The sequence below is a fragment of the Madurella fahalii genome (assembly GCF_045866475.1).
Source record: "Madurella fahalii IFM 68171 DNA, scaffold_5, whole genome shotgun sequence".
NCBI classification, from domain to species: Eukaryota; Fungi; Ascomycota; class Sordariomycetes; order Sordariales; genus Madurella; species Madurella fahalii.
In genome coordinates this window covers 3,922,015-3,935,844 of record NW_027263975.1, presented here as the reverse complement: position 1 = coordinate 3,935,844, position 13,830 = coordinate 3,922,015, and the positions used below count along the sequence as shown (strand labels likewise).

At 52.0% G+C, this 13,830-nt stretch overlaps 5 protein-coding genes across 5 annotated transcripts; all 5 read left to right on the top strand.

Moving 5' to 3' along the window:
- Positions 1-4,256: 4,256 nt before the first annotated feature.
- Positions 4,257-4,823, top strand: MFIFM68171_09754 (uncharacterized protein; the record flags this gene model as incomplete). Its single annotated transcript, XM_071065173.1, has 2 exons — positions 4,257-4,566; positions 4,663-4,823. 2 exons carry the CDS (start codon positions 4,257-4,259, stop codon positions 4,821-4,823), a joined length of 471 nt encoding a protein of 156 aa, XP_070921274.1.
- Positions 4,824-10,397: 5,574 nt separating this feature from the next.
- On the top strand, positions 10,398-10,898 carry MFIFM68171_09753 (uncharacterized protein; the record flags this gene model as incomplete). The annotated part of the gene is made up of 1 exon (XM_071065172.1): positions 10,398-10,898. The coding sequence occupies one exon, from the start codon at positions 10,398-10,400 to the stop codon at positions 10,896-10,898; it is 501 nt and encodes a 166-aa protein (XP_070921273.1).
- Positions 10,899-10,973: 75 nt separating this feature from the next.
- On the top strand, positions 10,974-12,439 carry MFIFM68171_09752 (uncharacterized protein; the record flags this gene model as incomplete). The annotated part of the gene is made up of 2 exons (XM_071065171.1): positions 10,974-11,682; positions 12,384-12,439. 2 exons carry the CDS (start codon positions 10,974-10,976, stop codon positions 12,437-12,439), a joined length of 765 nt encoding a protein of 254 aa, XP_070921272.1.
- Positions 12,440-12,547: 108 nt separating this feature from the next.
- MFIFM68171_09751 (uncharacterized protein) lies at positions 12,548-13,149 on the top strand (the record flags this gene model as incomplete). Its single annotated transcript, XM_071065170.1, has 2 exons — positions 12,548-12,781; positions 12,874-13,149. The coding sequence occupies 2 exons, from the start codon at positions 12,548-12,550 to the stop codon at positions 13,147-13,149; spliced, it is 510 nt and encodes a 169-aa protein (XP_070921271.1).
- A 200-nt stretch (positions 13,150-13,349) lies between these two features.
- Positions 13,350-13,726, top strand: MFIFM68171_09750 (Conidiation-specific protein 10; the record flags this gene model as incomplete). The annotated part of the gene is made up of 3 exons (XM_071065169.1): positions 13,350-13,384; positions 13,449-13,586; positions 13,648-13,726. 3 exons carry the CDS (start codon positions 13,350-13,352, stop codon positions 13,724-13,726), a joined length of 252 nt encoding a protein of 83 aa, XP_070921270.1.
- Positions 13,727-13,830: the final 104 nt, after the last annotated feature.

The following is a 13,830-nucleotide window of genomic DNA, read 5'->3' as shown; positions in this document are numbered from 1 at the left end:
CTTCAATCAACTCAGGTGCTCCCGCATCTCTGAAAAGCTGCGCTCATCGGCCATCGTTTGAGCAGCTCAAATCCCAAGCTAACCCGGAGGGTGCCAAATTGCTGCGAGAGTACCTCTGCCTCGAGGTGCATATGCAGATTCTCGGTCACTCGCGGGTACTAGTTATATTCGATCCATGTCTGCACTTCAGGCCTGGGACGCTCGAATTTGCCTTCTATAAATCGAATTTACAACCGTTAACCCACCCGAACCTCTGAACTCCGGTTTCCTTCCATCTCAACCTCCATTCTTCCTGATGGCGGAAAACAATTACAGTGATATGGGGATGGCAGAGTATCTGCATCTCATGAGGCCGCATCAGCTGTTTTTGAATCCACGCTGTCTGGGGATGGAGCAAGAGTCGGACTTCTCTGTCAATCCATATACTTCCTTCAATCCTGCGATCAACGCACATCAAGATTTCAGTGGAAATGCGCAACCGTTCTCTGTTGAGAACGAGCTTGCCACGTCCCCTGATCTCGTAGATGTGGTTGAAAGCAGGGTTCGAGGACCGTTGTGGCCATTTTCAGAGACTGTCCCTCTTGCTTCGTCACCAGGCATGCTGTTGGATTCTTCGGGGTATCGCGACGTCGGGGGACTCACCCTCGGCCGAGCTGTACGCTCGAATGGCGCATGCGCTGATACACGCCAGGCCTGGTGGCGAAGCACTCAAGACGCGGTCATGCCGTTTCTTGAGCCATCACCAGGCCTGGTACGTATCGCCCCTGCTCTAGTGTGGCTAAGCCAAAATGTAGTTCTAATAGACTATTTTTTAATAGAGTCAGTTTGATATGCTTCACCCTTCAGGGGCAAGCTCTGCTTTGTATGTCATTCCGCCGATTATCTCTATGCCAGCACTTTTGGGCGAATCACTTCAAGCACCATCACAGAATTCGCTCCCCGTATCTTCCAGCGTTATTTCCACCATCGTGCCCTTCGCTCAACAACACATCGTCAATCCAGGAATCGACCAGACCAGCGAAATGAGCTGGCTCGACAGGGACCCGGCAGAGATTCTGACGGACCTCTCAGCGCCGAGACCGTTGCTCACACCGGACGCGGTCCTAGAAATGCCTGAAGTTACCAGCTCTCCTTCAGGTTCCATCGCTCTGCACAATGAGCCCTCTGTCGCTGAGTCTCGAAGTCGGAGCGATCCTGAACCGCAGCTTGAGGGAACTGGTCTGGTTCTTCATGAGGCCCCAGCAATTCCGGTGTCAGTGGCCCAAGACTCGGAAATCCTTGCGCCCCGAAAGCCCTCTCCCAATCCCGAGAAGCGGAAACGGCAATGGACCCGCTCACCGCTCAACTTGCTCAAATCAACCTACTGCCCTCACTGCAACAGCACGTTCCGCACTCCCGGAGCCTTGACGTAAGTTCTCGATCCCTTCTCGGGAACACGGCCAACCAGTTATTCTAGTCGTCACATGGAACAAATATCCCGCCCATACGCTTGCTCGTACGCAGGCTGTATCTTCAGGGCCGCTTCCCAGCGCGATCTGAGGCGTCATCTTGACTCCGACAAGCATCGGGATGAGGGACGACAGACACGGCAGGTTAGGCTTCTCTGTCCTGTCAAGGACTGCAAGCACACCCAGAAAGGATTCACTCGGATAGATCACCTGAAGCGACACGTCAAACTCAGGCATCCAAGCGTTGAGCTCGATGTCGCCTTGTTGGCCGAGAGTGCAGGAGGGTTGAACGTGGGTAGCAGCTACAATGGTTTGAGGGGAAATAACAAGTTGTATAGGGTAGATGTGACTGTGTAGGAGGATTGAGCCTTAATTCATGGAGGTGGAAGGTGTATTTTAGAGAGAGCGGGCACCAGAATAGAGAAGAAGACGATTCCAAGTAGTTTCAATTGATTTTTATTGTTATAGGTATATAATTGACGTTTCTTGTTATACAGTTGCAGTAAAGTAGCCTGCTTGTTACGCTCGCCTGCTTGCTATGCTCGCCTGCTTGCTGTGCTCGCCTGCTTGCTGTGCTCGCCTGCTTGCTGTGCTCGCCTGGTTGCTGTGCTCGCCTGGTTGCTGTGCTCGCCTGCTTGCTGTGCTCGCCTGGTTGCTGTGCTCGCCTGGTTGCTGTGCTCGCCTGCTTGCTGTGCTCGCCTGGTTGCTGTGCTCGCCTGGTTGCTGTGCTCGCCTGCTTGCTGTGCTCGCCTGCTTGCTGTGCTCGCCTGCTTGCTATACTAATAGGTTATAAATAGCTAAGGTAAGGTAGTAATTACCTATCTTCCTCGTCTATATATCAAGAATTGAAGACAACAAAGTTAAGGTACAGGTACAAACCAACTCGTCCTTATCAGCATTTGAGTACAATAACCGTTTACCTTACCTGACCCCGTCAACATGCGTTTCATCAACACTCTGGTTCTTACTCTGCTTCATGCTTGTTGCTGCGTCCCCTGCAGGGGACCACCCGGCGAGTCCCGCAAATGCCGCTATTCTTGTCAGTACCCATATTCCTTGTCCTATCCTTGCAACATTGTCATGGGTCGTGCTGACGAAGTCCCATGAGCGGGATTAAACAGCTGCCAAGACAGAGAGTTGTTAACTGCAGCGGTTAGTAATTGAGAGTTTCTCGCCAAATTCGAGACTCAGTCGTCTTAATCAAGACCCTCCAGCCGTTCTTTGAGAGTAGAAGACTACTGGGATGAGAACGGTCAGGATCCGAACTCTGGGGCTGATTCTAAGTTGGACCTGAGATTGCTGCCACAACCGCTCCAATGATGTGATGTGGGACTGGAGTGAACGAAGACCTAAAGAGCAAACCACTGACTAAGGTACCTTTGTGACTCTTTCAGGAAATCTATGCGCTGGAGGAAGACCGGAATGCTGCAACGTGAGTTTTCTCTATGACTTATCCCCATTTTTCAAGCCTATCGTGGCTATAATCCTGGTGCTTCTATCGCCTTACTAGTATCTATCAACACCCCCGGGCTGACAACGATGCTGGGAATGAACACTGCCGCCATTTGAACAGTGTGTCAGGCCGCATCCCTTGTACGGAACGTACTGCTATTGCTTGATTACGGAATCCTGCACTTAGCAGTGCTACAGATGTTCTAGGTGAAAAAGCTGAATGGTCGACAGCGACCTTTTACTTAGGAGTATCATCGATGTGAGCTTATGAATACGATCTGGAAGGATAGGAAGGGTACTCTAAGGCATCCAAATTGTTTGGAATAGTTTAGCTAAAGAGGGGCACAGTAACTAATGCCTCCACTAAGCTGCGAGGCGGCTATGGCCTTGCAAGGACTTGGTGGAATAGCAAGCTGGCTGGGACGCAACCGGGATTTTTCGTAACAGGGAGTGGACGGTTGACAGAGAGAGTCAGCCTTGCCTGCAGAGCTCTCATCGTGATCAAAGTGTTCCATCTCACATGTACTCTTGGCATTAAATAATGCCAAGTAACTGGGCAGTTTAGGCATCCTCTTTTGAAGCGGGAAAATTATCATGGTATGATATAAACAATCCCCTGTGTCTTAGATCTGACTCATGCTTACTTTGCCCCGTCCACCACGTCATCAAGGGAAGAAAGCAGTAAGTGAACTCACAAATAGTCGAAAGGCATAACACGTCCGATCCGACATCTAATTGTTTTATCTTTTAAGCCTTATTCATTTCTTATAAATACACATGTAAAAAAGAGTTAGGTGTTGCAGGCTTTATTCCTAGGTATCTGGGCTAGCGTAGAAGGTGTTTCTTTACTAGGGGGTTGTGGGGTAGTAAACAATGGTTGCGTAAAAGATCGGCAAGATGACTGGAACTTTGGGAATCTGGGCGAACTGGTAGTGCTGATGTGATCATGGATATCGTCTCGGCAGAGATTGGCTGCACCCCCGACTTTCGCCTGTGATCCCAGTAAAAGTTACTGATTTCATGATCTCTCAAGGAGACTTTTGCCCCTTTTACGGTAACCGACGGCCGGAGTCAACGTCCCGGCTCGCTTTGTAAGAGATGCGGATGGCTGAGTGAGCGAGAAAACTGGAGTGCATGGGTACGTGGGAAGTAGGTAGACGGGTTGAACTGTTACGTGATGTTGGCTATGGAAGTGTATATAAACTGGACCTCCAGGGATGATTTTGGACGCCCTACTATTTCCATTGGCAGCAGAACTCACAACCAAGTTTCAGCTTATTATAACCCTCCTAATTACTCGACAACCTCAGTCGCCGGAATCAACTCAACCATCTACCATTCAAGGTACCTTTCAAGATGAAGTTCTCTACCGTCACCATCCTCGCAGCCCTCGGCCTCGGCTCGTCGACCGCCTCGGCCCAGAGTGTTCAACAACGGTTCCAGGTGTACTGGAGCCAGGACTCTGTCAGCGGCACCGGCGCCTGGATGTACTACTTCTTCGGCGGGCAGCCCAGCTGCAACGACGTGTTTAACACGCGCGGCGTGTTTGAGCAGGACAACGTCAACGACCGTGAGGGCGTCATCTGCCAGGGCAACGGCTGCTGGAACGGCAGGCCTAATGAAATTACTCGCTTTGAGTTCAACGCCCCTAACTTTGGGCGCTACAGTATGTTTACCCTTTGCCTACTAGTCAATGGTCTCATGAAGATGATGATAACCATGATGATGCTAATCAAAACACAACCTTTTCTTATCTTGCCAGATATTCTGCAGATCGATCCCAACGGCCAGTTTGCTCTAATGACCACTGACGGCCGCTGGGTCGGCGTCTGCCAAGCAAACCGCGAGCACAGCTTCACCTGCGGAGCCCCTTTTGCTATGTCGGGCGTCAGGTTCTTTATTTGCGAGAGAATTTACAGTTGAGAAAAGGCGAATGGGGTGAATTGTTCCTCACAGAGTTACTCGCCCTTGCAAAAAGCAACACCCTGCTCAGGCCCCCTTCCACCGCATCTCGCTCAGTTCTTTAGTTCTGGTTTGAGCATGAAATCTGTTTTATAGAAAGGACTACCTCTACTGAAAACTACATAGTATTTAGTATTAGACGGGTTCTACAGGCATGCTCTCTCCAAAACTTTTCTATCCTGTCGTCCCGTTCCTGGTACAACACACAGCAAGGCGGCATCTTACCGAGGTACCTGATACGTCGTCACTACTATCATCAAACTCTTTCCTAGGTCCTTGTCTGTCTCGCCGTTGCTGAAGCGAAGGGAAGGATCGTCTGTTATGTGTAGGCGCCCAGACCCTTCGTCAGTACTCCGGTATCCTGGAGTATAACTCGTGGGCTACGGTAATACTAGAGAGGCTATATTATTTTCCTTGTTCCCTTGCCTGTTCCCCTATCTTCGCTGCGCCGGAGCGTGTTATCCTACTCTCCTGAATTCATTTCCATTGGACTATATTCGGGAAGCCGTGTTGCTGGCTCCACCCTGTTACCCCTGCCTGCTACAGCCTGAATCGTGGCGTATAACCCGTGTATTAGGAGAAAAATAAGACGTCGAATTAGGATACCAATCTGCCCCTGTCGTGACCCGTAGCTTTATATACCTCACTGTATTACGCTAATATTCAGCCCGATTGTGGCCAGTAAGGTATATAACCTGTAGACGGAGACGCCTCGGACACACTATATAAGGGAAGGAGGAGAGGCCTCCCCATGTCTCTATATTGATACAGTCAATATATACGGCACTTTCTAAGTAGCGGGGACAGGGAAGTATCACAAATTTCTACTAGAGCCTTACTAGGTAGATATAGGATCGGTACTGCGGACCAAGCGGGAAACTGTAGTAGGCGGGTAGTATAAACTTAGGAAAGCTGTATACAGCGGGTGTTGTAGAGGAAGGATAGCACGCCGGATCTTAATCGTCCTAGCACTAAAGAGGTTCGAATTGAAGCTTAGAGACGGGCTAAAAGTTGTAGTCGGCGAAATACGTCCGGAAGGCAAGGGGGAAGACTCAAACTACTTAAACCCGTCAGCACTGTGTAAGACGAGGATACTAGAAGAGGGAGGACGAGGGACGTTAGCGAGTTCGACACCTCTGTAACAACCTCACGTATCTATAGCGCGTATGGTAGCGATAAGTTGGGCGAAAAGAGCTACGTGCCGCGTTGCGCAAGAGCGAAATGTAGATTTACAGGATGCCGAAAACGGCTGGTATTCAGGTACAATCTGGCTGCTCTCTGCCGCCTTCGGCAGAGTGCTTATAACGGGTCTTCAGAGTAAGGTACATGGATATGTGGACACGCACCGTGTGAGCGGAGGAAGGCATAAAGAGTCTTGGACAGATTTTGTAAGAGCAAAATGCGGAAGGCGATTTCGCTAGCGACTATACCAGGGCCAACCCGTCTAGGCATATCACAAACCCCACCAGATGAACTCTGGATAGATCAAGGAGTTCTGTGCGATATAGGCACAGGAGACTATTCTTCTACATTGTCCATACTGAAATGAATAGTTCCCGTCTCGTGTTCCAAAAGAATGCCTATCCTTCCACCCGCTAACATTTCCACCTTGTTACATCATAGCCAATTGCTCACCGCATCGACTTGAAACTTGCAATTCATGCCACCTCAAACGTCCCCTCATCCATACACTCTCTTCAGTCACCGCGCAAAGATAGGGAGTATGTGGCCTTCGATTCGAGATCGGTGTGGTCGATGAGGTGCGATCGACTTCTTCTCTGCGATGGTCTCAGGGGAAAGGAAAGTATAAGCGGAGCCAATGTTGGGCAGGAAGGAAAATTCCAAGCCTGTTTCGCGAATTGCGTACTCCGGTATCCCGTTAACTATATAGATTCATACATCAACTATCACGAATCCCGATATATTCCCAAAACCTGCTGAATCAAGATACAATCAAAACATTGAAATCTTCACCGGCCTGCTCAACACCGCAGTCTAAGCAGCATCCTCGTAGAAGAATACACCTTGCACCAGCATCACAGCAGAGGAGCTGAGCTACTGGGTTTGCACGAGTCATCGCCAAGGCTAACTTTCTTCCCGCCGCCCTGGGCATATTGACTCCGGTAACAACTACTCTCCCCCTATACTGTTCATTTAGAGGATAGTCAAGCCGATGCTGGCATTCGCGCGTTCGCTCGAGACCCATGTATGCGACAAGCATGGTCTCAATATCAATAGGTACATAGCTGCCTGACATCCTTGCAGTCAGTTGTAGAAGTAGTCCGGAATAACCTTCCCGTAGCGTGACTGTTATGGTGGAGTGCTCTCCACAGCTCGAAGGGACGATGGGAGCTCGAACCGGAAGCAGTGAGTTTCTCGCTCTGGTCCGGGCTCCACCGCTGCTGCTAAGTGCGTGATGATAGCGATTTGTAAAGACAAACATGCCGTCAATGAGTTCGAAGTTAAACACTCCGTCTTGGTGGACTTCAAGTGTCTCGAGCACCGCTGGAAATATTGTGCATGCGCCCGAGCTTCGGCCAAGTGAACCTGCTTTTCTTGCTGAAAATGTTTCCAGGACCCGCTCGAGAAAATTGGCTGCACCGCACAAATACAGGCCTTCATCGAGCAGTGCTTGAGAGATAATCTGTCCGGCAACATTGCTTGGAAGGTTTCCTGGAACTGCAACTGGGCCACGAACATTGACGGGTAAACAGTAGAGGCCGGCTGTTAAAACCCTCCCGACCATCTCCCAGAGCTGGTGGCGGGGACACGAGAGTTGTGTATTTGAAATCCTTTTGGAAGGCCAGCCCCTAATAAAGCTGCATTTATAGCAGACACAGGCTACTCTTTCCGCCGCCTGCTCCAAAGTCGACGCAAATTTTGCCCATGATGTTTTGATATCCGTTTCAGGCTGATCAGGGATTACGTGAAAGACCGCCTGGCAGGCCTGTTCCATTTTACTTCTGGAATAAGGCCCCAGCAGTCCCTCAATCCCTCTTCTTGGCATATTAATCCCGTCCCCGCCGACATAGCTGGACCTGTACCTTTGAGCGAGTAGCACAAGGATATTGCAACAGGAGACCAGGACGCGTTGGGTGCATACTGCCCCAAACGTAGCAAATTCCAGCTCCAGTTTCCTAGCAAGCCACCCCTGCCACTCAAAAGAATAGTCGCCTTTGATCTTCTGATGCGCCTCAGGGGGCGTGATGGGTAGGGTGAGAAAAGGCGGTAGGCCAAGCTGTTTCTCCACTTGAATTTGGGTGGGTTCTGAGGCGCAGATCTCAACCATAACTCGGCGATTTGGTCCCTCATGGATGACAAACGATTCCACCGTTACGACGGCATCAAGAGGGAACATAAAGAGAACAATTCCCAGAATGTGAATGATCCCGTAGGAGCCGTTAATCCGGATTACAGAACCCTCTTCGATCAGGTGATTGAGAGACTCGAAGACCTCCACCATGGATTCAGTGCTCGGTGTCTCCAGAAGGTCCTTCGGAGGCCTTATTCCCAAATTCTCGTAGGCGGAAAGGACTCTGGTCGTTTGTTTCGCAAGAGTGTTCCCAAAACCCAACAGATTTAGCTTTGAAGCCAGCAGAGCCGCAACGTCTGCCAGGTGGGCCACACTAGCGATCGGGAATGTTTTTGGCAGTAGTTTGTAACAAAGTTCTGCAAGAATCTGGCCGACCGCTTCCGCCCGATATATATTCGTCAGACAAACGGAGAGCAATGATATGGCTTGGCCCCCTGCGGATTGTGCCAATAATGACGCCGAGTCACCCCTGCGCCAGCCTACTGCTAAGGCCAAGCGGCCGAAAGGATGAGAGGAGAAACGAGTCAAGGACTCGGGGACTTTCGCAGCAAAGCTGCCATTGACGTTGAATGCAGATCCAAGCTGCTCCATCTGGAGAATTGCCATGGGTGAGATATTGTCGGCGGAAAGGGCTGCTAGGACACTGCTAAAAGCTCCTAAACCCCTGAGTCCAAGAGAGCCGATGTCCGCCTGAAGTTGAACGGTGTCCGACATGGTTGATAGCAAGAAGGTTATTAGCAGTTGATGTCAGGCAACTGTTGTTGGGGTTAATCTTCTACTTCCTCATTACATCCAGGTTATATGACGTCATACCGTGGAGACAGTTCTGCTAGAAGTCTTCAAAGTTGACCGCTCCAAACCAAGCGAAATAATCTGTATTGCTGGGTTTTCGAGATTAAAAGTGGATGAGAACAAGACAGGAGTGTATCTGAGAGAAGCGATGGAATCCTGACCATTTCTGCTCTGTCCGTCAGCAAGGCAGATTGAGAACGAAATCTGCCTGTTAGGCTGATATCAGGCAGAAACGGAGCCTGTGTTGCGACGAACGGCGCAACGCGACTCGCCATCCAATGAGTTACGGCTGTTGGTTCTTTGGGGATGCTTCGCATAGGACAACTTGTCCAATTTAACTGGCTCTGGACTGTCAGAGCAGCTGCATTAGCTTGATGCCCCAATCTGACAGTTCCTCGGTTAAAGATTCTGTCACAACAGTGGGCTTGGCAAGGCCCACTTAGCCACATTTAGCGTAGTTAGTGTAGATATTGGCAAAGTCACTGTCCAGGACGGTACTTTGGAGCTATCATCACCAATCAATCAATTCAGTCAAATGGCCACTCGCTGGCAGATTCCCTCTGAAGTCTCGAGCGCTTCATCCCCCAAGCCCTAGGCTTCGTACAGTTTGAACTCCCAGAGACGACGTTGTTTACGCATAGCAGCATCGTTCCACGCCTCGGTTTAACTACTCTCAAAGCTGGACAACTCGAACAGCCAACACGTTAAAGAGCCAATGCTGTCGAAGCGGCCTTGAACAACCCCGCACTGGCAAGCCCCGCGCGGCTTGATTGGTGTCAGGCGACTGCCTCGGGCGGCGGTTGGGCAGCTCGCCCAGGCTCGACGGCGAGTGCTTGGCGAAAAGCATCCAGACACACTGTTGTTGTTAGCGACCGTCACCAAGTGCAGTAGCTAGAGATTTTTTCGTCGTGTCACCTAAACGAGTTCTCGTATTTGGTCACCGCAATAGGAGTACATATTGTGCGCGTGCGGCACATTTTTTGTGTCGAACTGGGGTGTCTCGCACTAGTTAGTCCGTACCGGGTGCTAGGCAACAAGGCAACCAATATCCGGCTGTTCTTTCAAGGGCGGCCCATCAGCCTTTGCCGACTTCAATGTGCACTTGTGCCCCATCAATAGCGGTGCGTACCCAGGCGGCTTGATGACTAGACCGAGCCTCGAAGACGGCAACCCTTGAATTAGATGGTGGCCAAGAGATGTTTCTGGTGATGTTCTTTGTGCTGCGCCACTTTTAGCCTTGGGTCTGACGAGCAGAGGGTTTTAACCAAGTTTTGGTATTGCGGATCGCTGCTGAGCCAGCTGTCATTGTACCAACTGCCCTGCTGGGAAGTATACATGGTGATGATGGGGAAAAAAAAACAAAAAAATAGAAAGAAAGCAAGAACAACGCTGGGCTGGTCGCAGCTCAGTCCCTGACGACCAGGCTTATTATGCCTGTACCAGACATTCCTGGGAGCGGAAGGCCGTATATTTCTAGTCCTGTGGAATTGCGGTCGAAGGTGTCGTCGCGGCAAGATGATAGGATCGATTGGAGCGATGCAAAGGCGCTCCAGGAATTGCTGGAGCGACAGCCGCATCATCTAGACACGGAGGGAGGCCGTCGCATCGTGATCCTCGAGAGCCAAGCACCGGCCTTCATCGACGTGCTCGGCGTCTACTTTGGCATACATCCGGCTTTCTTTGTCGACCAAGAGCGCGAAAGCGTGCCCGAGTCGTTCCAGGCCACTGGCGACTTCGAGATGGTGGCGCTGCCGAGTACCGTCAGGGACAGTGAGCACGTCTCCATGAAGTACTACGAGCTGATCCACGTCCCGCCCGAGCTGCGCCGCTTCCGCGCGTTCTGCGCTGAGTCAGGCCGCCCGCTAAGCACTACGCGCGTGCTAGGTCAGTTTACCGACACGGGAACGCTCCACCGCAAATATGCCGCCTAGAGGCGTCGCATGCCCTGTAGCCGCGGCGGCTAGGACTGCATCATCATTACCGACCCGCCCCTCCGCTCCGTCAGGATGTTCGACATGTGCTCGCCCGCCATCCCGCTCCCACATGTGGTGCCGCACCAAGGCGGGTATCGCGACTTCGTCCCACCCCGCAACCAGATAGATGCGCGAACCCGCCCACCGCGGACGTGCATGCTCGAGGACCTCGCTTTTTATCTTGAGCAACACCCGACCTTGTTTGGTCCCGCCTCAACAGGCGGCGCAGATGGAGGGGATGAGAGCATGGAAAGAGCGATACGGCTTGTATATAGGATCGTAGCCAGCCACTACCGGCTGCAGGTTGGTTTCCTCAACGCTCTCATTTCGCACGTACAGCATTCACTGTCGCGCCATGACAAACTCGACGTCTTCAGCCCCGCCATTGTCAAAAAGCAATGGAGCGATGTGCAGGCCTATGAGCGTCGTGTCGCATACATCTCCCTCGACCTCGAAGCCATCATATTACAATGCCGCGGCACTACTAGTATCGCTACCGCGGGCGACAAGGCCGACGAGGATGGCATAGTCAAGGAATTTCACTTCATTCACACTGCCGTTCGCAACGTCGGCCACCGTGTTGGGCTGCTCGGCTCTGCCGTCACGGGTCTCGCTGGCATCGTAGGAAACCGACAGGCCGTCGAGGAGCAGATGCTCTCTCGCCAAGAAGCAACGAGTGTTAAGGCGTTGACTGTCGTTGGGCTGGTCTTCCTCCCGCTGGGGCTTGCCTCGTCCCTGTTTAGTATGTCGGCGCCTTATAACCTTGGCGGCGAGCATTTCTGGACATATTTTGCCGTGGCCCTACCCCTTTGCGCCTTAGCTTTTGGCTTATACTTTCTTTTTGCTGGGTCTTGGGCTCGATGTAAGGGGATACGGTTTGTACGAAGACTAAGTATGGGAGCGAGAAGAGGCGCATGTGCGGAAGTGTAAAGAGAAGGGGAAGAGCTCAAGGGTGCCTTTAAGCAGGATAGTTTAGCTACGACGCAAAAAGGAACGACAACCTTATATTCTTCGTATATATTCGACCAATAGTCTGTGCCCGCTCATCTCTTCTAACTGGCGTCTGAGGGTATTGTGAAGTTGTGTGGATGGCCCGTCTACGTAAAAGGCTAATAAATTCTCAAGCTGCCAGGTATTTGGCTTAAAAGGGGAATTGCAGGCTTGGCGTCACAGCAAAGTTGATGTAAATGGGAACCCATAATTGCCTCTGTTGGCGGGAGTCCCAGGACCTAAGCGTCTTAGCGTATTACGTGATGCTCACAATATGTTCAACTTTCTTGCACGAAGACATTCCTGCCGCCTAGTCACGATTGGCGGGATCTGTCAAACAACCTCGCGGCCATGGAAGCATCTTTCGGCGCTCTTCCATTGCCTTGCGGCCCGTATCATGTCCTGCGCAGCGGCCGCAGGGCTTTGCGCTAGACGCCCAGCCTGACTGTCCAGGCCTCACCTCAGCCGCTCTTCCCCGCATCTTCTGGCCTGTCGGTGTCTACGTGTAACACTCGTGTCCATCCGTTTCAGGCAGCCCGTCCGTCCGCCTGTTGCTCATCCTCGCCCGTTTTCACCCGTCTCTACCCTCCTCAGTCCGCCCCCGTCCGCCTCGCGCAATGTCCGAAGTTCTCGATCCCGTGTGCTCCCCTATGGCCTGGATCGCCCCTCTCGAGATCGAGGCCCGCGCCAGCCCTGCACCTGCTCGACCATCGACACCGCGGCCGCTTTCCCCTCGACGTGGCGACGACTACATTTTCCACGCCGGCGACATGTGCGGACACAACATCGTCATCGCCACCCTGCCTGCTGGCCAGGAATACACCTCTTCCAAGACATTCAACGTTAGCGTGGTAAGGATCCACTGTTAGTGTTTACTGGAAATAGTATAGTATAGCCAAACAGTGGGTCTATTGACGCGCTAATTTTTAATATGGTGGAAGAGGTGTATGGGACCGGCTCAGCTGCCGCCCCCGCCAGCCAGGTCAAGAAGTCCTTCCCCAACCTTTGGTTCGGTCTGCTGGCCGGCGTCGCAGCGGGCCTCCCTCGCCCTACCGGAGACCCCCCGCGCGACATCCGTCTCGGCTTTTTTGCCGTGAAAAAAGGATATTCAAAGGACGTGTCCGCATCATTGGCGCCAGGAATTTGGGCGGCAATCAACCTGTCGCTGCAGCATCATCTTGACATCATCGTTCGGATCGTGACAAGCATCAGCCATTGAGCAGCTTTGCAATGACGACAGTGGCATTCCAGGCATTTTCCCCACATGGCTCTCCGCCAGTCAAGCAGCAAATTTGCCTACAAAAGGCTGTGTCGTGCCATTCCCATTTCCATGCTCCTCAAACCTCGCTTCAAACACCTAGCACCCTCGCACTACAATTACAGCAACTATCGCAACTCTCGACTGACACACAAAACACAATGGCGGACAACAACCCCGGAAACTTTGCCAACCGGTAAGCCGCCCTTCGTCATGTGGTTCTCCCTGACCGCCCTGGTCTGGTATTGACAGTGACGCAGCCCCACCGAGGACGTGAAGGCCGCAGCCTCAAAGGGGGGCCAGGCCAGCCACGGCGGTGGGCGCGGCAGCGGCGGTACCGAGAGCACCCAGAGTAGTGGTGGCTCCACAAACACCAACCCCGGCAACTTCGCCAATCGGTAAGCCGTTAACCCCCAGGTATTTGCTGTGCTGTACTCTAAACTCTAGTCTGCTGGTCAGGCCGAAGGAGGAGGTCCAGGCTATTGCGTCGAAGGGTGGAAAGGCAAGCGGAGGGGGTAGAGGCGGTGAGGACGAGTAAGTCCTGGAGCACACGATGGCCTCACTCAGTTGTTGGAAACAAGAAAGCGATGTTCCGAATGGCGATACCACTCCCTTGTTGACGAGATAGAAACGGTGTGCCTG